At 42.0% G+C, this 23,132-nt stretch overlaps 1 protein-coding gene across 6 annotated transcripts in view; it reads left to right on the forward strand.

Annotated features, from left to right (window-relative positions):
* TBX15 (T-box transcription factor 15) overlaps positions 1-23,132 on the forward strand; it is a 191,782-nt gene that overhangs the window by 34,930 nt on the left and 133,720 nt on the right. For all 6 annotated transcript variants that reach the window (XM_073896062.1, XM_025872611.2, XM_073896061.1 and 3 more), the window contains one exon: positions 21,905-22,118. In XM_073896062.1, the coding sequence (XP_073752163.1) occupies positions 21,905-22,118 (214 nt within the window). The remainder of the gene's footprint in view (positions 1-21,904; positions 22,119-23,132) is intronic.

Genomic DNA, 23,132 nt, shown 5'->3' on the forward strand with positions numbered 1-23,132 from the left:
GCCGTGTGCCTTGATCTTAATTTATCTGTTGTATTCAATATCATTGGAAGCCGGGAAAAGGCCAAATACTTGACCTCTGTTCCAGGGCTGTGGTATTGCACCCACTCCAAGCTTCCTTTGATCCTGGCTTTGGCAAGCCAAGTAGGGGAACGTCTTGGTCCCCAAAGGTTCATCTGACTTTGTCCATTTGTGACATTTAGTCTTCAAATTACAGTTTGATTTGATTGCAGGTTGGAGAAAAAGAAGGCTTTGACAGTCTGCTAGAAAGTAGCTGATCAGACTGAGGCTTTTCCAAGTGTCCACATGAAGATTAGTATTCCCCCCAGTCATTGCCTGGCTGTCATGTGACAACTCTTGAGGGATAGGACATTGGGCTTTGTTTGGGCTTCCTGGTTATGAGACTTGGAAAGGTGGGCAAAGCCATTAAAGAGAGCCTACTGTGTTTATGTTAGGGCCACTCCCAGTCCAAATACAGACCACTTCTTGGCCTTTTTAATTTTAGAGTGTTTGCTTAGAATGAATTCAAATTTGCTAAAATAATGTCTTCCTTTGTAGGGGGCAAGAAAATATTCACCAATTTTTATTGAAAAAATTTCATGGAGGCAATTGACTTACTTGAGCATGAAGGCCAATAAACTGGAAAGAAAAAAAGAAAGAACAACTTGAAACAGCCTTGTATGTAAAATATTAGTGCTGAGTTAGGAAGACATGGGTTTCAGACAATTCCCATATGTGTAACATCATACATATTATGGGCACACGGCTTTTCTCATGCATCTTCTGTTCCCATCTGAAGTCTTATTGTGTGAACTAGGAAATAATGAAACTGCATTTTAAAATGTGTTTTATAATTAGAAGCAGTGGCCTTGATGAATTTTGTCACAAAATCAAATCTTCAACTCTCAGTCTTAGAGAGAGCAAGCTGGAAACCAGTCGCTGGCAATGTGGAAAAATGTCAGGACTGGGTCTATATACTTAAAAAAAAAAAATGAAATGCCTCCTTTTCTTCCAGCCTCCTTTTGGGGCTGCTTTCTCTGTTTCTCTACTGCTATAAGATGCTTGAACTGAGGGTGGATCTAAATAGCTGGGGGATGTACCATTCCTTAAATTGCTAAGAGCCTTTTGCTGGTGGTGTCCTGTGCTTGGTGTTCTGAGACAAAGAATTTCAGGTAAAGAAAGTTCTTGATTTCTGTTTTTTGTGGGCTCTAGAGCAGGTTCTTGGGCAAGAAAAAAGTCTTTGTCAGCCTTCCCAGAGCCAAACAGTAACTATGATTCTGTCTATGGAGCCTCTTATGGCTAGCCCAGCTGGGAAGTTCAGCCATACTTCATGTGGGCACCCAGTCTGGACATTTGTAGGTGTTCAGGGCTGTGTTCAGGGCTATGTTCAGGGCTGCCAGGGAGACAGAGGGGTTCAACAGCTGGCACTGCTGGTTGGCTCCAGGATTGTAACAAGGCTTATAAAAAGAGAGTGCCGAGCAAGGTTGCCTCTCTGTAAGGGTCCATCTGAGACGTGAGAGTCTTGGTTTCAGCCTGAAGACCTGGCTGGTTTTAAGTACAGAGAAACTGTGCTCCTTGTAGTACACTTACATCATCTGCCACCGCGGCCCTACATTCCCTGGAGCTGAAGGCACGGCTCGAGGGTCCCATTCAGATATCTGACACTTCTGGGGATGGGCTCCTCTCCCATGTGCAGCAGGGATGGCCCCAGTAGGGGTTGTAGGTCTGGAGAAGCAGCAAGGCCCATGTGGGGATAGGAAGCATTGACATCAAGCTGGTGACCTTTGGAGTGTGTGGTGCAGATTGGCAGGGATGGGAGCAGGAAGCAGTTTTGGCCCAGGCCAATGGTGACCTTCAGGCTCCCCCCCTGGGATCAGGAACAGTGGGGTGTTGCAACCAAGGCCATGAGGCGGAGCAGAGAATGGCACCTGTGGTTGCAGCAGGTGAACTTTAATGACTGCCAAGGAGAGCTCAAGAGCCATTTGGAGACCCTGCCAGCCAAAGGGGGAACACCAGGGCCTGGGATTCCACAGATCTCCTGCCCCAGGCTTGGAGCCAATGTCTGGTATTCTTGTTACTCAAAACCCCTCCAGTGGCCTTTCTCCAGCTGGGAGAAGGAGGAGTGGCCCAGGTTACTCCTATTTCTTAGCAGAGAGACCTCCCTGATTCTTATTCTGGGGGACTGCATGTGAGCAGTGTGTGGGACTCCACTAAAGTCAATGTAGGGGTCTATGAAGAACTTAGAATACCAAGTCAAGCGGGGACAGTATCTGCTACAGTGGAGACATAAACTCCCTCCTCATGATTTTGTTATCCTCTGACAGCTGGAATTTGGACATTTCTAGCCTTTGGGTGAGGAGATTCATTTCTCCACTGTCAAGGAAATTTATTCCAAGCTAGGTGTTTTATGACATTAGGGATGTAGGTTTTTTTTCTAGTCATTGTTTTCTGGAATATTCCATTCTTATTGTATATAGCTAGATGACATCTGAACGGTGTAATGATTTTATCTGTTCTTAAAAATTTACATTTGCTATAGTATGAACATTGCTCACGGGTGCTACTTTTTTGGGTGGTATAAATGCTCGCAGTCATTCAGAGTGCCCCTGTGACATGCTGGGCTTTCCTGTTTTGACTGCCTCATTTGGCAAAGGCCCAAGGTCACACATGCTGATGTTGAGAATGACTCACCTGGTCCTCCAGTGAGAGATATGGAATACACCGTGCTTTCATACCAACAAGTGTTGAGAAATTGAAGCTGTCCTTTCTTACTCTTCTTGGTAATAAATAGTGTTTGAACTCCGTGTGGTATTCTGATTAAAGCTTACCTGTCGGAGGGTGAAGGGCAGGCTCGTAGTTATCAAGATATGATTATCAGATATTCTTTTAAAAAACAAAACAGTAGCAGCAAAACCACAGCAGAGGCTCTGTGGCTCAGGCCCGTGCCACTTGAACAGGCTTCTCTGGGAAGGCCTCAGGCCTGGCGCTATATGTGGAATTTGCTCTGCGGGAAGGTGCTTATGTATCTTCTGCAGCAATTAGCAGATTCTTCAATGGTCCAACACGGCTCTGGCCTCCTTAAATTCTGTTTAAGGCCAAAAACGAGACCACATCATGTGGGCTTCTGCCCCCAGGATGCATGCAGCGGGAGGTTCTCTGCATGCTAGTGTGTCTTGGCTCTGCATCGGGCAGCTTCGTCTTGGGTCCTTTACCCTCAATCCTTTTTTGTCGCCTCCCAGTGGAGAACAAGTCAGGCATGGTCTTGCCTGAAGAAGCTGCAGAGTAATCTGTCCTTCAACCAGCCACGTATGCCCAGCCCCCAAGGCTGCATGACTGTTACAGCCGAGCGGTAGGTACTTTCTGTTTCTGTCCTGGGAGAGCAGTCCTTTAAAGTTTTTTTTGACGTTGTGCCACTTTTTCCTTTACCCTCCCTACCGACTTCCTGCCAGTTGTGCCATTTGGCCAGAATGTGCCAAATTAAAAGTTAAGTATTTTATTGTGTAGGTATGCTAAAGGATGGTTTTTCAAGCCAGATATTAGGATGTTATCTCCTATCTGTATACTTTAAATGGAAATGTATTTCAAGAGCCACAGAATGGAATATTTGAAATTAGGACTGTCTTAGAGAATCTGGGCTGGGGGTTTGCTACAACCATAGGGCATAGAAAAGAATAAGATCATTTTTGCCTTGAGGTTGTTAGTTTCAAAGCATCTGTGTGTTCCTTCTATGTGCTCCTAGTGCTTGGGGTCCTGGCAATCTAGACCACCTTTCCCCATTGAACCAGTACTGCCTGAGGGGCAGAAAAAGTAGCAGCTTTTTCTGTTGCCTTCAGCCTCAAAGGCCGAGGCCAAGGACCTCGCTGCTAGGTGCCTGCCAAGGCCTTTTGGCTTTCTTGAATGACTTGATCACACACTGATGTTTCAAGGCTGGGTGCTCCCCAGCTGGAGCCCTGAAAAATGCTTGCATGGCATCCCTAGAGAAGGAAACTAACTTGAAAGAAACTCCCACAAAGTAAATCACCAGGACCGGATGGTTTTCATCCAAGAGCTGGGGAAGGAAATGAAGTGTGAAATAGCACAGATACTGATGAAGACATTAGTTCTCCATTAAAATCACAACTGTGTCAGAGCAGAGGAAGTTTGCTAACATGAGGACCTTATTGCTAGAGGAGAGAGATTAGTGGCCTATCTGCTGCCTTCAGAAAACCTGGTCCACTTGGAAATAATGGCACAAAATATGAACAATAGCATGTTCGCCTTTATTCCCATAAAGCAGGTAAGAGGGACAGTGTGCTGATGCGTGCATGATAGCATTTTAGGAGAAGCCTTGGAACGAATATAATAGTGAATATGTCACACATAGGCTGCTATCCCCTACTTCTGTGCCCTTGGCAGACATCACTCATCAATCTGGTACTCTTCCCTTTGAGCTTGGATTGGGCCTCATATGCCTCAATTTTGTGCTCCTGACTGCCACCATCAAACGACCAGAGTTGACATATGTGTTAAAACTCATTTTCCCTCCTCGCTTAAGGGGATGTATTTTTCATGGACCACAAGGGTTTGTAATTAAATTATAAATAATGATGAGAAGGAAGTCTTTCACAGGTAGTTTAGTTTAAGAGCATGACAAGAAACATGTCACATTCTTTCTTCTAAAGACTGAGTTAGCAGAACATCCATCTCCACAGATAAATAGTTTTGTGAGAACTGAATCCAGATGCGTAATCCCAACTTGAATCATAGGAGGATCTTTCTGGAGGGAAGAGATGTCACTTCCTCTCTGGCAACAAGCAGCATGCTCTGGAAAGTTCTTTTGAGGAATGAGAATCAACAGCAGCCTCTTTCATTACGTATTTCCTTGCAGAGTTTGTAAGCATTGTTGAATCCTGCCACAATAGTGAGTCAGTGGGGCAAAGAAGTGAGGCATACTTTAAGAGAAGAGCTACACTGAAGTCCAGAGAGAAGAGAGACAGGAATGTTAGACCCTGGAGAATCTGAGTGACTTTATGGAAAACTTGCAGTTTCACTGGGACTGGCTTTCATTTCACACTAAGGGAGCAGAAGGCCAGTTCTGCTGCAGGTCTGCGAATCCCATGGGCCTATCCACAAAACATTTTGCCATTGGAATGAACAAAGCCTCCTGTCACTGACAATGACAAAGCAATTTGGCTATAATAACTGTCCTACAGCCTAGGGATCTCCATATGAAGGGGTTTGTGATGGAACAGATCTCCTGGAGTATGTAATGTAATCTGATCATTTAAAGACAACTACCTGCCTGCCCCCATTAGGGGATGGGCTATTTTTCTTGACCAGTGAAGAGACGCTACCCACTTTGGTTCACAGAGAATCAGAATATAATAAAAGGTACACATAGCATGGGAGAGCCCCTAATCCTGATAGTTCAGGATCTTGTCATGCCGCAGGGTCATCATGGGGGCGATGGCCAGGTGTTGTAGCTCGGGGGCCGTGGCGGCAATGATATGGTGGGATCCATTGGTCAGGAGACCTGGGCACTAGTCCCCACCCCACAATTAGGTACCCTGAGACCTTGCTCAGATCTAGCAGAACCATAGGTCATGGGATGAGATGCTCAGGAGGGCATTTTGTCTAGATCTTTGCCTCAAGGAACTAGGGATTTTAAAGCGAGGCAGTAGTTGCTCAGCAAGAGTAAGTCAAGTGCACAACGTGGGGGAGTGAGAGGAGAGAGTGCGGGCTCCCAGCCAGCAGACCTCATGTCACCACTTTGCTTCTGAGCCTCAGTTTCCTGTCTTTAATGGGCATGGACCCAACAGGGCGAGTTTAGCACGGTGTTCTGAGCACAGGGAGAAATCTCTGCGGGTTAAATGATGAAATGTAGTGCTGAAGACTTATATTTTGAAGGCATATTGTAGTTGGTAAAGTGCTTTCATTGGCATGATTTCACCCTGCTGAGGACTCATCGAGTGGGGTAAGCCGTGGGATTCCTTATCCACTTTCTACAGATGCCTCAGCTGACACTCAGCGGGATGCAATGGCTTCCTCGAGGTCATATCAAGGTCAGAACCAGGGCTCAAACTCCTGCCTTCTGGTTCTGAATCCAGGGTTCCTTTCACCACAGAACGATAGATAATGGAGAGTTTACTCTATTTATCATTCATTTTTGTGACAGTGGAGTCTTCCGCGTCACAGCATAGTAAAAATAGACTGTGAGGGCAAGGAGGTTCTCAGTAGCAAACAAACTGAGCTCACCAAAATGTTCTCGTGGGCAGGCTCGGTTGCCGTGGCCTTTAGGAAAGCCTTGGCAGTCCTGCAGCGGGCAGTGTCACCTACTCGCTGTGCCCAGCTTTCCCTGAGGAGCTGCCTCTTACAGGCACTGCCCTGGAGGACACGGCGGGGGCGGGGTGGGGACGGGGAAGAGGGTTTCTTCTGAGGTATGGGAACCACCAACCTGGAGCCAGTCCCTGGTGAGGGGGCCAGACTCTTTGTCCCACAGTAGCAAACTTACGGTGGTTTTGGCACACAGAAGGAGAAACGGCCTGGTGAGCCTGGGCTTCCTTTGCCAACTGAGGATTTTCTGAGAGGCAGGGGTAAGGAGAGCGAGGGAGTATGAATGAGTAAAAGCATCAAGGCTGAAGAAAAAGCCCCATTTTCGTTCACTTAAAGATAATTTTTAATTCCCCCTACCTCTCCAAATGATTAAAAGAAACCATTTATATATACATGTATTTGTGGTTAAAATACAGGTAAATGAGAAATAAGGAACCACACAGAGGAAGTTTAACATTGGCAGAGAAACACAACCACTTTGACTTTATAAGGGAGACAAAGAACGTGTTTTTGTGAAGATGCACCACTAGTATTCTGTGTTGTCATTTGAATATTTTTCCTGTTGAAAATATCTGGCGAAGGGAAAATGCTTTACATTACAGCAGAAGAACTTAGAAATTAGACATTTTCCCCACTGGGAGAAAGTCTTTCAAACCAGTGGCCCTCATCCTTTTAAAGTCATGGATTGCTTTGAGAATCCCATAAATACCATACATTCTCTTCCCCGAGAAATGCAAGCTCTTACAAATTTAACTTATGACTTTAGGTCATATAAAGCCCTAAAGCACATCCGCTGACATTAGGTTAATAACCTCTTCATTGAAAAAATTAGAAATTAATATTTTACGAAACAGTTTTTCCCTTACAAAAAGATTCACTGCATGCAATTGAGATGGTTATAATTAAAATGTCGGTATACAACCAGTGTCACACAAAATATTCTGATTTCTCTGAAATGCCATAGCCTATAATATGTATATATTTTTTTAAGTAAGCTCTTCGCTCAACGTGGGGCTCGAACTCACGACCCTGAGATCAAGAGTCACATGCTCCACCGACTGAGCCAGCTAGGTGCCCCCACATTCACTTATAATTTTATCTTACCTTTTTATTGGTTCTTTTAAAGATGCTGTGTAGTGTGTACTCCATTGTAATTTCTGTCTGATAACACGTGATATTTGGCATAATAAGGAAAATCAGCCTTCACTGTTAAATCAATTTTGATTACACATAGAATATGGTATATAAAATAATATTTTAATATATGCAACAGCCCACACGCCATCAATAAGATCTCATCCTTCAGACTTGTGAATTCTGGGAAAAAATTACTTCCACATGTTCCTAAAACTACTTAAGATTTTTGACTGGTTGGTGGTCTATTGATTGTAAATATCTGACCTGTCAAAACGCCATCTTTAAACTCCAGTGATGCATAGAGGCTCGGAATTAGCCAGGGCTGAATTTATTACAGAACAAAGGGAGGTGATGATTAACACACCCATCTGAGCAATAGGGGGGGTGCCAATAATCCTTGAATGGATTAGATGCCATGATCCTAAAACCACATTCTCTGAGTGTTGGGTCCTTGCCCAGAAATGGGGAGAGACCAAACACTGATGCCTTTTAAATGACAGGGTATCTCCATGGGACTCTGGTCAGGGGCACTGGTTGAGGATCAGTGGGGAAGAAGCCTTTCTTTCTCTTATGCTCTAGAAGAGTTGAGGACTAGACCCACTCCACGTGCAGTAACCCTCAAAACAGACAGCCCACCCAATTAGTGTTACACAATTATCAGTCTGCCTGTCTGGGTGGTGATTACATTCAAGTGTAAATAAAAAAGTTTTTTTTTTTTTTTTGTTTGTTTTTTTAACCAGTAACCGGGAATAACACTTTTTTTTTTGGACTCCGGTAAGCTACTTTCAAGATGGGCATAGAGTCTGCCAAGAAGATGAAGTGAAATATTACGTACTGTCCCCCAAGAAGTTAAGAGTCCTAGGCAGGCTCTCTCTGTTCACTGGCAATATCTGGTAGATTCGGTCCACTCCCAGGATATAATTCTAGGGAAATTTATGTTTGTAAGAATAGTCCATGGACAGACCACTAAACCCATTTTCTGATAGATCTTCCCATGACTCTCCTCTAACATGTCTTATAAGCTTTATAAAAAGTCTGGATTTTTATAATAGCTTGATATGATAGCATTGATGGAGACTGAGTCTTCGAGAGAGGACTGTAGCAGATGGGGACCCTCCTGAGAAGGAAACATAAGGTCCTTTTGACCCCCCATTCTCTGGAGGGAATCACAAGCCCAGGTGCTCAGGAAATCTCCTGTCGCCCTGAGATGGGTCGGGACACTGTGCCATGTCCGAAGCTTCTAAATACAGTTCAGGCTGGGTCATCATGACAGATGCCGAACTGGCACCACGACGGGGACTGAAGTGGGAACTCTGACAGTGCTTAAATGCCACAGCCCCTGGGCTCCAAGTCTTCCTGGGCTGGGGCAGGGAGAGGCAGTGCTGAGCCTTATGGGGAGGAGGGTAGGAGCAACTTTGGCAAGGAAATCCTGCTGCCTCAGTGACACCTCCACTCCTTTGGAGAGCAACACACACCCAGCAACAACCCACCAGCTATTTTAGAAGCTGTCAGGGTTTGAATTGCTGACACACTTGGAGGACACTGTCTCTTCAAGAGTCATTCTGACCAAGGTAGGTAGGCCTGGGGGAAAACAGAAGCATGCTGTAGCCAAGGTGTTGGTGGAGGAACGAGTGGAGTTAAGTGATCTAGGCGAGATTACTCAAGGAGGCAGGAATGGAGTTAGGAATAACATGTTGACTTTGGGATTCCCAAGTCAGCCTTTATGCAGAGGAGTGTTAGGTAATCCTTTACCTTGCCGCACCCTCTTCTTGGCCATCACCAAAAATCTGCCCTAAGGTGAGCATCCTTTGACAACTCAATCTTCTGGGGAGGGCTTTAGAGGGAAGAAAGAAGGCCAGAGAAGACAGGAGGGGGGCTTTTCCTGGAGGGTTCTGGGGACTTGGGATGTGAGGATGGACTTCCAAGTTCGGTAAGCATGTCCAGCTGGGGTCAGTGAATTGTAAATTTAAAGACACTGCCATGAATATGATTAACCCAGGGTGTGGGTTAATCACTCTCAATGCTTGCCCTATACTCCAAAACTGGATTCTGTTCCCTTATCAAAGCGTTTGGCTTTAGGATTTCTGAAGGAAGTGTGGCACAGTGAATGAATTCAAGCTTCAGAGCAAGACCCGGGTCCTTTGCTTCTCTGTGGTACTTCTGGGTGGGTGGCACTGGGCAGGTCACCTTGGCTAAGTCTCAGCGATAGGGTTATAGTGAACAACTCTCAGACCTCATCCCCATTCTCCCTGGGAGACTCCCTTAAGCTCTAGATCTTCCCTGCCTCCTCAGTGTGTATTTTCCTTAGCTGAGCCAGAGGGTGAGTGCTTTGACAAGTGTGTCAGTTTGGAGTCAGGCTGTGGCCTCCCGACTCTTTCCTGTGTCCCCCTTTTTCACGGAACACTGCCCTTGGACTGCTTCTCCAGCCAAGGCTGACCAAAGTCAAGGTTCGATTTTACTTCCCCAGCCCCATTTCCTTACTGAAGGTCCAACATACATACATCTTTGCCCAGTGGTTTTCCCTGTTGTCTCTTCTCTCAGATTCTAGTCATTTTCCTTCCCAATAGTGTGGCAGTCATTGTCGACTAGGGGAGCATCACGTAGGCAGGCCCACACAAAAGGAGGCTCTCTCAAGATGTCCATCAACAGATGAATGGATAAAGAAGATGTGGTATATATACACAATGGAATATTATGCAGCCATCAAAAGGAATGAGATCTTGCCATTTGCAACGATGTGGATGGAACTGGAGGGTGTTATGCTGAGTGAAATAAGTCAATCAGAGAAAGACCTCACTGATATGAGGAATTCTTAAACTCAGGAAACAAACAGTGTTGCTGGAGTGGTGGGGAGTGGGAGGGATGGGGTGGCTGGGTGATAGACATTGGGGAGGGTATGTGCTATGGTGAGCTCTGTGAATTGTGCAAGACTGCTGAATCACAGATCTGTACTTTTGAAACAAATAATGCAACATATGTTAAGAAAAAGGAAAAAGAAGAAATAGCAGGAGGGGAAGAATGAAGGGGAGTAAGTCGGAGAGGGGGACGAACCATGAGAGACGATGGACTCTGAAAAACAAACTGAGGGTTCTAGAGGGGAGGAGGGTGGGGGGATGGGTTAGCCTGGTGATGGGTATTAAAGAGGGCACATTCTGCGTGGAGCACTGGGTGTTATGCACAAACAATGAATCATGGAACACTACATCAAAAGCTAATGATGTAATGTATGGTGATTAACATAACAATAAAAAATTAAATAAAAAAAAGAAAGGATATGTACTATAAGGGATTGACAGAATTTAGAAAATGCAGAAGAAAAATTTTTGATAGAATCGTATTGAATCTGTAGATCTATTTGCGTACTATTGCCATATGAACTACATTAAATCTTCCAATGCATGCAAAAAAAAAAAAAGGAGGCTTTCTTAGCTGACATTTTCACTATTTCTTTGCTTTCCTTCCTTCTGCCTTTCCACCATTTCTTCTAACACCATTCAGTTTTGATGATTTCTGCTCCAGGCCCTGAATTCTTTTCTCACCATGTGATCTTTTCCTGTTCTACATTTTACATTTTCTTTATTAGGATTTCTTTACATCTTCTTTTCTCTATTTGAAAGAACACAAACCTTCTTTCTCTCTCTCAGATATGCACAGGGAAGTGATTGGGAAAAGATCTAACCCTTGTGTTCACTCCCCTTTCCACATGATGGAAGGAGCTAACATTTAATATACTCCTGCTGTGTGCCAGGAGCTTTACTGAGAGTTATTGGCATCTCTATTTTAGATGAGGAAATTGGCCTAGAAAGGTTAAGTTGCTTGCTCAAAGTCATACCTCTGGGTCTCTGTGGTTCTAAAGAAGGACTGTGCATCATTATCCCCTTCCTGGATGCATCTCTGAACACCCTGCTTTACTGTAGACAGCACAGACCCTAGCTGAATGGGGGTGTGGAGGGGGCAGGAATCACTCCTTTTCTGAAGGAGAGGGCTTGCGTGCCACCGTTCTTCTCCCTCAGCATCACTAGCTCTAGCGCTTGAAGACCTTACTCTTTCCCCCTTTTTTATCCTCATGACCACTGGCACCTTCTCCTCTTGAGCTGCCGTGGAAAAGAATTAGTATCAGAATTTTCCAGATGCTTGGCTGGGAGCGCTACTCACAGAAGTGATTGAATTCACTGAACTCATTTGGAGCCTGTGAAAAACTTCAGGTCAGACCTTGCCAATCAGCTTAACACAGCTCACGGTCATGGAAGGAAAAGTGGGTGGGATTCAAATAATTTAGGTTATATGTGGAGGTGACCCTCTTGGGATTTCACTGGGAACATGGCATTCAATGAAGATAGCTCATTACCAGAGGTCTATTGGTCTCTGGAAGAAGATCAGAAGATGAATAGCATTCAAGATTCTTCATCTGGCTTCAGTCTATACTCCCCAGCTCTGGTCACATCTCTTCTCCTGTCTTGCTAAACAGACAACATTTCATTCATTCATTTATTCAAAAAACCAACATTTTATTGAGTGCATAGTAGGTGCCAGGCACTGTCCCAGGTGCTGAGGATATAAGAGGACTAATGCAGATGTGTTCTGAATTACTTGCTGTTCTCTAAACCTGTCTGGTAGACTTTACTGCCATGCCTCTGCCATAAAGTTTCCCTTTCCTGGAAGATCCTTCTCCTCCTTTCCCCCATTTCTGCCTTTTTATTGCAGACATCTCTTCACTAGGCCCAGAAAAGACCACTGGGCTGGAAGAGATTCTTCTCATCTCTAAACTTCCATAGCATTTTGTTGATATTTCTCTTAGAAGAACATGAAAATTAGCGTTTATCTGTCCCTTTTACTGTTTTACTGTTGATAAGGTATTCACATAAACATACATACATTCTGTGTTAGTGATTCACACAGTAGGTACTAATGATATCCTCATTTTACAAATGATAAAACTAAGGCTTCAAGAGGTTAAGTGACTTGTTCAAGATTAGACAGTTGGAAAGGAAGAGGTGAACTTTAGAACTTGGTCTTTTGAATTCCAAATTCCAGTCCCTAGTGTGCTATGTGCCATGTTGGATTTTGACTATTCTATTTTTATTAGATTATTTATTGACCTAGCCTGACTTCTAAGTGATTTTGTAAGTTCCTGAGAGCATAGATCATATCTTATTCAGTGTTGTGCCCCTTATAGTCCCTAGCACATTGGTAGGTCTAAGTGAGTTAATCAGTAATTATTTGCTGAATAAATAAATGATTTATCAAACGGATGGATTTAGATTATTGGGGAGGTTGTTACATAGTTGCCAGCCATGTAGCTCTCTTATAATCCTAAAACAGGATGGCTCTCTATGTTTGGCACGATACGTTGGGTTTTAAACTTAGTGTAGCTGGTGGTCTCTTTCATATAATTTGAAGGGAATTTCATGTTCCTGGTTGTACTCAAGTGTCTATTCTACTTACATGTTTGAGATAGCCATCTCCAAGGGCACTGTCTCTGGAAGTTAAATTATACTTATTGCTTGAAAATTGGCTGTTTCTTCTTCCCCTTTAGTGTATTAGCACGAATTTGTTTATTTATTGGTGCTCAGTGAGAATATCCTAACAAGGTATAAGGCAAGTTCTTCTAGGGCCTATGGGAGAAGGGCTCCTTCTCACTTCATGGAAATTAAAGACCACTATGGCAGATGACTGATGGTGCTATAACAGTGGCCGGGGTGGTAGTGGGAGGTTAGAAGTAGTTGTGGTTGCAAAGAGCAAACAAGCACTGGCTTGGGGATGAACTAATGTGTCATTTCACCCAGAAAATATGCCAAGAGCCTCAAGGAGGGGCCTGTGTTGACAGCTGCTGGCTCAAAATTGACTGGTAAATCTTGAAGACCACCCAGTCAATTAGGATCAACTTTTGGAGGACCTCTGGTGTAAGAGGTATTTAGATCGAATATTGCCATGTGGCTTGTGACCAATTTTTTATTTTTCTATTTATGCATTTTTTGTGCTTTCCATCAGGAATATTTTCTGAACTAAAAGTCAGTCTCAAAAATTTTAATTTTGTAGGAAGAATGAAATAAAATATTTGAAATTAGGATGGTTCTAGGAAACCCAAGACCCATATTTGTCTTTATTTTTTCTTGGTCTTCCTGATTAACTTTATCATTGGCATGTAATCTTGTATGTTAATTTGATACTTTACTGTTTATAAATGCTTTCACATACATTGTTGTCAGATGAATTCTCCTCAAATATAGATATCCATTTAAAACTATCAAAAACTCTTGGGCCGTGAACTGTGACCTGAGTTAAGCCTAAATAAGCCAAATTCTGTGTAAGTAGGAACTACCTCAGCTGCCTTTTCTTATCTTTCAATGGTGTCATTACACATTTCTCAAAGTCCAAACATTTTCTGAGTACCTTCTAATGTTGTTTTGCTTATGGTCTAGGCTAGAGTGAAAGAGTGGCTTGACATTGACGGTGATCTTCAGTGACCTGTCACCTTTAGATGTTTTACCCAAGGGGGACTGGGGACAGGAAGTGAAATACAACAAAAAGTGTTCTCTTTTCTTTTTTCTTTTGTACTTGTGCTTACTTATTAAATAATATTAAGTTGGTGAAGATATCTCAAATATTCCTGAACACAACTGCCCAGCTACTGAGAAAGTAAAATTCCTATCTGACTTTGGCTTGAATTTTTCCCCTCTCCCCAAAGAACTGACAATGTCTTAGTTTCCACAGAGCTGTCTTCTGCCTGAACTGCCTGAATGTTAGCTCTGCATTTCCAAGTTCATTGTGGGAAGCACCCAGCTCTGTAGGTCTCGTTCTGAAAATGGGGAAAGAGTGTATAGTGGAAAGAACATCAACTCTAGTGTCAGGAGGACTCAAATCCCACTATGACTAGTTATATAATGTGAGGAAGCCTCTCAGTCTCACCAAGCCCCAGCCCTACTTCATAGGGTTTTCTATGAAAAATGCATGAGATAATGTATATGGAATAGCTAGTGTAGTGCTCATAACTTCTCTTCCTTTTTGCTTCCACTTGCAAAATGTGCTGGAGCATTAGAGACTGAACCTTTCATGACATTGAGCCTTTGTTTGATCAACAAGAAATATATATAAAGATTACTGCTGCCACTTCTTTGCAAAACCTCTTTAAAAGGCTGAGTTCTCAGGAATGACTTTGGGTCCTTGCATCTGGTTCTGTGTATCACTGACAGAGATGCTGGTTGTCAGGTGGAGAGTGCTTTAGGCAGCTGAGAGATATGTGCTTTTGGTCTCCTTAATTGGCTTATTGGCATGGGAATTGCAGGCTTCAAGTTACCTCCCCCCTTTTTCCCAAATAGAACTTGGAGGGCATGAAGAGCTCAGAGACTTCATTCCATCACTAAAGTCATCTAACAGGCTTGTTTGAGTGTTTGCTATCATCATAATTTTACTTTAATCCAACCTGGGTTATAGTTCATTCCCTTGAAGCTCTGGACTGGGTATCAAATTTGGGCTCAGTCCGTACTCGGGTCAGTGCCAAATGCTCTGCTTCTGCCATATTTAGAATTACTCTATGAAAAGTTTCATCACCAGATTTTGCTAAGCTACCTGATAAAATCTGACATCCCAGAACCAATTTCCACTGCAGAGATCCTCTAGAAATGGGAGTTTACTTGAGCTTGGTACAGAGAGTGCTGCCTGGGTTAGCTTCTTTTTTTTTTTTTTAATTTTTTTATTGTTATGTTAATCACCATATATTACATCATTAGTTTTTGATGCAGTGTTCCATGATTCATTGTTTGTTCATAACACCCAGTGCACCATGCAAAACGTGCCCTCCTCAATACCCATCACCAGGCTAACCCATCCCCCCACCCCCCTACCCTCTAGAACCCTCAGTTTGTTTTTCAGAGTCCATCATCTCTCATGGTTCGTCTCCCCCTCTGACATACTCCCCTTTTCTTCCTCTCCTGTTATCTTCTTCTTTTCCTTTTTTCTTAAAATATGTTGCGTTATTTGTTTCAGAAGTACAGATCTGTGATTCAACAGTCTTGCACAATTCACAGCGCTCACCGTAGCACATACCCTCCCCAATGTCTATCACCCAGCCATCCCATCCCTCCCACCCCCAACCACTCCAGTAACACTCAGTTTGTTTCCTGAGATTAAGAATTCCTCATATCAGTGAGGTCATGTGATACATGTCTTTCTCTGATTGACTTATTTCACTCAGCATAACACCCTCCAGTTCCATCCACGTCGTTGCAAATGGCAAGATCTCATTCCTTTTGATGGCTGCATAATATTCCATTGTGTATATATACCACATCTTCTTTATCCATTCATCTGTCGATGGGCATCTTGGCTCTTTCCACAGTTTGGCTATTGTGGACATTGCTGCTATAAACATTGGGGTACATGTACCCCTTCGGGTCCCTACATTTGTATCTTTGTGGTAAATACCCAGTAGTGCAATTGCTGGATCGAACGGTAGCTCTAATTTCAACTGTTTGAGGAACCTCCATACTGTTTTCCAGAGGGGTTGCATGCCTGGGTTAGCTTCTGATGCCTGCCCTGGTGTGAATGTGAGCTCTTAGATGGCTGTGGGAGTCTTGGTTTTGGAGACTTCAGGACTTAAGAAATAGACCAAGGAGTGGCTGCCCCACTCATATCAGATAGGAAGTACCACTCAATATAGTCATGTTCCAGTTACTGGTAGAAAAAAAAGGATTGTTTGATTATCATCTGGGTTGTGTCTTTTGCCTTTGTTTTAAACTGTTTTCTGCCTTAGAGTAAAATATGATAGCTGAAGTCCAGGTTTATGGAAGTGGCACTGTACATCTAATCTCAGAAAATTCTGCATCTCTTATCTGACTATAGTAGTCTTCTATGACCCATCTCTCACAATGAAACCGGGCTATTGTACATCATTCATATAGAAGATGTGACAGAGCATTAGATTCAGCTTGTGGAATTCATAGTTTAGAAGGGAAGACAGAACTATCATCACCTCCACTTAAAAAAAAAAAAAACCTTTGATATAAAGAAAACCAAGTGTAAATTCCATATTATGACACCCAAGTTCCTCCTAGAATATAAACTCCATGTGGCCAGAGACTTTTTCCCCCGATTTCTCAAGGATCTAGAAGAGTGACTGGCACATAGTAAATGTTAAATAAATAGTCATTTAGTTGAGTTTGAGTTGAACCTGGCTTTCCACCTTTATGTCTTATCTCACCTTCCCTCTTCCCTTATGTATTTTAAGCTCTGGCCATATCAGTGTGCTTGTAATTCTCTAAAAATGGCAAGTCCTTACTGATGCTATTCCCACTACCTTTAATTCCATTCCCATAAATTCTTTGTGTGCTCATATTGAACTTATATTTCAAGTCCATCCTCAGAATGTCACCTTGTGAAGTCTTCTTGATCCCAAATCACTGACTTGCTTGTTTTTCAAAGCTCCTTAATACCTTGCTCCCAAATCTATTGGAACACCTATCATAGCCAGTCTTCTTTAATAGTTTGTGTGTCCTTTCCCATGAAATTGGATTGTGAGCTCCTTCGGAGCAAGAACCTATTTTATCTGTCTTGGTCTATTACTATATAACCTGATATATACAAAGCAGAAATGTTTGGTGAAATAGAAGTGGAATTAAATGTAGTCTCATGTGCCTGCAATCCTCAGGAGGTGGAGCTGATGTAATCTGGATTTTGGTGTTAATAATATATAAAATGGAGGTAATAATAATAGCTCTTAGATTTGTTTTATTAAATAATGTTATCTGTATATAAAACACTTATATATATAAAGTCTTAGCAGAGCATCAGATACTTAGTAGGTGTTCAATAGATGTTTATCATTAACCCTTTGGTTGGGATAGTTCTTGTGGGCTTATATTCATCTCACAGTCCAAAGTCACTAGCATTGTTATCAACAGAATCATTAATTTCTATTTTATCATAAAGCTATAAATACAATTTTCTAAGCGAGAAGATATCTTCCCCCAGTCCCTAATAGTAAAGATAAGAAAATAGTAATAGATACGATAAGGAACTAGTTAAGATATGGAAACTGAGGCTCTGTGATGAAGTGGCTCTCCAACATCCCACTCATGGTGAGGAGCAGAGCCCCAGGCGTAAATGTTCTGTGTTCACTGTAGTAATTAATTATTCCTCAAAATTATTAGTTAAGTGGAGATGAAAATTGCCTGGAAGACTGTGAAATCTGTTTTAACAGTATCTGGTTTTGATATTAGGTCAAAATACACATAAATTAGGCATTTTCTGTGCATGCCAACCAACTCACCTTATCATGGTTGAGTTGCTGTTGTTAGAATTGGTGGTCTTTAAGCTGCACTACTAATCCATCCAGTAAACATTAGACTTAAAGGGACTTTAGAGCACCTGTAATTAAATGTGCATATGCTGTGCTAAAATGATTAAGGAAAATGAGGGCCAGAATAGTTATGTGACTTGGCCAGGATCAAACATATTAAGCCATTTCATTTGTAAGGATGGTTACAATAGTTGAGGGTTATTACAGATTGCTGGCTCTTTTGGCCGGGGTTGAACCTGATATGATCTTGGGAGAGACCTGATCATTGGGTCAGGAGACAGAAGACCTACCTCCTAGGCCATGTTTTTGTTTTTAATATTCTTAGTCTCAATTTTCTCATCTATGTAATGGACCTAAAAATATGCTGCTTCTACCTCATCAAATGGAAGGATATATTAAATTGTGTGTAAGATGTAAAAGAAGAAACTATTATTGCTCTTATTTTGCATAAATTGAGAATTGAACTTGCTGTAAGTTAAACTCAACTTTCTATGGGAACTTAGTGTTACTGTGTCCATTTTATCAACACGAAATAGGTCAGAGATAGAAAACAAGTAACACTATGAGCTAATGGTTAGAATCTCTTGTTTAGGGATTTTTTTGGATGGTAATAGATATGTTGGTTTGACTGTATGAGTCACACGATGTTCTCCAGTGACTTGTAACTGGATCCATGCAAGTTCTCAAAGATTTCTTTAACTTCCTTAGTTATATATAACTTTATCATTTATGTTCCTGATTTACTAAAACTTCCCTTGTTCAAATACTATCCACAAGAGACATCTGACAGCCAAGAAGTCTTTCCAGGTCATTCAAATGAGTTCCTAATGGTTAGTTTTTTGAAGGCAGGAAGTCACAAATTGCCGAGAAAAAAGAAAAAAACTTGAAAACGCAGAGGTGTTTTCTGATATTCAAGGGACTGGTTGTATTTCTGAATGGATGTCCCCATTTGATTGAAATAATCTGTTCTGCATTTCTTATATTAATGACATAGTTAACTGGATTATGCATTCTGATTAATAGTTGAAAATAAATGATCTGGTTAACTTAAATATTTTATCCAAATATGATTTAGAAACACATTTTACAAAGGATTCAATTTTATTTTTACCTAAGGTGTTGATCTTAACCCTATTTTAAGGGTATTATAGGGTAGCTTAATTTATGTTATTGAAAATGTGGGCTGGTGCCTGTATTCTGTATGTAGAAGTCACTGGGGCTCTATTTTGTGAGGAATTGAGAATCCAGGAGCACAGAGTACTTCCAGGGAAACAAATAACTGTGTTTGAAAATCCTCTTCATGGGCAAATGCTGCCTATATCTGCACATCTTGTACCCTTCTTTTCTAGTAAGCATGAGTTCGCCAGGACTGTTCCAGTCCTCTCAGATCCCTCTCTTTGCTGGATTCCTGTGAGACATGCAAGGCAATATGTAGTGGTGTGGGAAACTGTGTGGTAGCATTTGTCTTGGTCTTTATTTGTGAATGTGCTCAGCTTCCATTTGTATTGTAAATACTTTTAGGTGGAGCCTCACTCTGTACTTAGGTATTTTTCAGGATCTAGCACAGTGCTGGGCACATAGTAAGCACCCAATAAACACATAATTAATCAGCACTAACTGGGAAACTTCTCAAGGTCTGGAATTCTGTTTCAAATTATCTACATGGTACCTCATATAGGGCCACATGCTGACAGGTGCTTATTGATTGATTTGATTGAAACTATAAACAGAATACCTGCTGATTTCTTTAACTTCTATGATAACGTGAATCTGAGCCCCCAGTCTTTTTCCTCACTTAACTTGTCTTGCCCAAGCAGTTTTAATTTGATGCTTCTAATTGAGGTTGCCTGAGTTATCACTGAAAGTTTCATTAGAAAGTATGCATCGACACTCTTCAAGTCCTTAGAGGTGGAAGAGATTATAAAAGTTTTCAGCTCAATCCTTCTAAATGCATGATAAAGAAGTAGGTCCATTATAGTTAAGTGACCTGTCCAAGTGATTCGTTATTAAATGGACTAATAGTCCATTTAATGTCACACTTTGAGCTCCCATTTTATTTCAGATGACACGGTGAGTGAGTTAAGAGTAGAGTCTCTGGTTTCCTAATTCTCCAGCCATAGTCACCAATCTAATCCCAACACAGTTTGGCCACCATTAAAAAGTTATCACTTAGCATAGTGATATCTTTCCCTTCCCTCCCTCTTCCTAAACACTCATTGGAGAAATCATATATCCAAAGTTTCGAACTTTTTCATAACTGTAGCACATTATGGTAAGCGGATTTCATACCATTTTGCTCCCAAAGGTAGGACAAGACTATTTTTTAAAACTCTTGCTTTGAGAAGTTTTCAAAAAGTTCACAATACTTGTGATATGTGAGGAGCTCTTGGCATATCACAGAAACAATGGGATTTGGGAATCCATGTCTCAGGGAATCAGAATTACTGTGTTTGGCAGAGTATGTGATGGTGATATAATGGCTCTGCAGCGGAAAGGCATATAGAATCAGGCCAGGATGGAGATTTGTCACTCAGAAGCATCAGCTCTCATCCTAGATAAGCAGCTCCACTTTTTTGTGCTTGAAGGAGACCAAAGTTAGCCCCTGTTTAGCTCCAAGTCTAAAATTATATGCTTAGACATGTAAAACCTATATATATATCCATATGTACATATGGATATATATATTTGTGTGTGTGAGGATGGTGACTGGACTAGTGATTGTGGATAAACTAGATTTGGGGCAGAGACTTTCCTGTCATTTCGGAGCTTGGTTCAGTTCTGCAGTACCCTGAATATCTTTGGAAGTGAAGGGTAAGGAACTGGGGAGGAGAGAAATGTCACTTTGCTCCCTGTGGGCACTGGCAGCGTTGTGGGAGACTTGCCAGCAGTGCTGCCTGGGTTTGAGAGAGGAACACATCAGGGCTAGAAGGAAGGAAAGGGAAGGTCTTGTGGGATGGGTTTTCACAGGCCTAGAAACCTGCTGCAGTTAAGTGAGCATGGCAGCAATACATATTCGTCTATGTATTTATTTAACAGGGGAAGCAATCAGAATCCTAGATGTCAAGGGAGGGTTGCAGAAATAGGTTCTCAGGCTTGGCTTGCAGTATCATTTGACCTAAGGAGATTGTATCAGCTAATCTGAGTTTGGAAAATCTTAGGAGATAAGATTCTTGGCATTGGACCTCTAAGAGTAAAAAACTTTAAAAATTACAGTAAATTTCCTGGTAAATCTGACTCTAGCCTTCTCTATCACTCTGTATGCCCCCCCCACCCAAAACCCCTTCATGAGTACAGAAGACACAGGAAGAAAGGACCATCTGGCACAGCACGCCAGCTTTTTATTTGGTTGCTCTCAATCCTACCTTCCTGTTTGGATCACCCCTCCCCTCTGCTCATACTTCAGAAACCAATCAAGGTGTCTTCTGAACTCATTTATTCCCTTTGTTTCAACCGCCTTCTTGGGTAACTTTTTCCATATGCTTACATCCTTGCCTTACAACAGACATTTTTTTTTCTTTTTTCATCCAAAATGGTCTGATTGGACTCTTAGGAAAAGCCATTTACTCAAATACATGACAAAATGCTTCTAAAGATCCCAAACAACTTTTCATTACTTTTGATGACCAGGATATATAAATAGAGGAAAAATTGCTTTGTTTAAAAATTACTGGCTGATGGGCAATGATGCTGAGTAGTAGGACATTAAAGAATACATTATTATTAGCATTGAACCCTCCCCAACACCCAGCCCCCAGTGAAATTGTCTAGATTTGGAGCTGTGGTCTGTAATTATTATTATTTTTTAAAATTTGGCATTTACTTTATTGTTCCTGTTTGACTTCTTCCCTTCACTGTGGTGACGTTAGTACTCCTAATATTGCCTGTTGTGGACCAGTTTTCTTCAGCTGTTGCTAAAATGCCAGATGTCACGTTGGAAACGCAAAACCTGAAAGATGGTCGTAAATCACGAAAACAAACCATAAAAAAAAATAATAAAATACCCTGAATGCTGTGCTCTGGAGCTTCCCCTTTAAGTCTCCTTTTGTTCACCGCTCTCCCTACTCCACCATGCCCCTCACCCAGCCTCCCATCTTTTAGGGCAGTGAGGGGTGGGGGCAGTTCAGCAGTTTCTCACCTAAGACTTGATTGTTTATTTTGCAGATTCCGAGCAAAGCACGGGTTCAGACTCTGAGGTGCTCACTGAGCGGACTTCCTGCTCCTTTGACACTCACGCTGACCTGGGCCCTGGGGCTGCAGGCCCTGTGCCTGCTGCCATGTCTTCCATGGAAGAGATTCAGGTAGAGCTGCAATGTGCTGACCTCTGGAAGAGGTTCCATGACATTGGAACTGAGATGATCATCACCAAAGCAGGCAGGTAAGGACAGATTCCTTTGAATGGCCAGATTCCAAGAATGGAGAACAAAAGTAGGAGCTGTTACATTTTTCTTTTCACTTACTTGTGGTAGGTAGCATTGGTGATGCCAAAGCAGCCTGTGCTCACAAAAACATGAAGTCAAAATGAACCTGAAATTTTGTTCATTTTATCTCTCCTTTGGAACCTTCTTCCTTCTCGAAGTTTTGGTGGTGAATAAGATCATTAAAAGTCTTCTTAAGAGGAGCAACTCTGAAGGGGAATTATTTCCAATACCATCTCTTTTTTGTTGCTTGGGTTTCAATTGACTTCTGTTCCACATTTTGAGATGTTATGGCTTAGAAAGAAACAGCAATTCAAGGAAAAAGTTTTTACCCAGTTTCTTATTTGGGTTTTCACTCAGTACTGTGGATTTTGTGTATTCCAGTCATTTTCATCTCTGATATCATTCCCTCGTTCCCTGCACTTCAGTGAATTCAGTTCACCCAAATACCTTTTTCACAGCTCTCCTGTGACCTCATTTCATGATTTGTTCTGCAGTGTTTTAAATTCCACATCTCTGCCTTCACAAATTACCTGGATATACCCAGATATTCCCAGTACAAACATATACAGTTTGTTCTTTAGTCATATCCCTTTGTTTAGGTTAAGATCCATCATTCATTGTTTCTTTATTGGATTGCCTCAGCCTTTGCTGTTGTTCCATGTAACTCTGCTCAAGTAATTCTGGAAGAACTCAAAAACATACAAAGAAAGCTTTCTCTGCTCTGACTTTTCTTCACCTCCTCCCGATTCCTCAAGTCTGTTTCTTCCTTTTCACTTCCTTTTCCTTCCTTTGTAGTGTCCTTTCCAATTTTAATCTCAGTTTTCATTTTCTTAGTTACATTAGTTTTGTATGACTCTCTGTTCCTTTTTCCTGCTCAGATTTTAGTCATCATCTACTTCTTCTCACTCCCCAAACTGTAATCCTGTTGATTCAGAATTACTGTAGTCTACAGAGCCCTCAATCTTTGAATG

This window comes from Callorhinus ursinus, unplaced genomic scaffold, assembly GCF_003265705.2.
Source record: "Callorhinus ursinus isolate GAN/ISIS: 27379988/994484 unplaced genomic scaffold, GSC_fseal_2.0 scaffold9, whole genome shotgun sequence".
Lineage (NCBI taxonomy): Eukaryota > Metazoa > Chordata > Mammalia > Carnivora > Otariidae > Callorhinus > Callorhinus ursinus.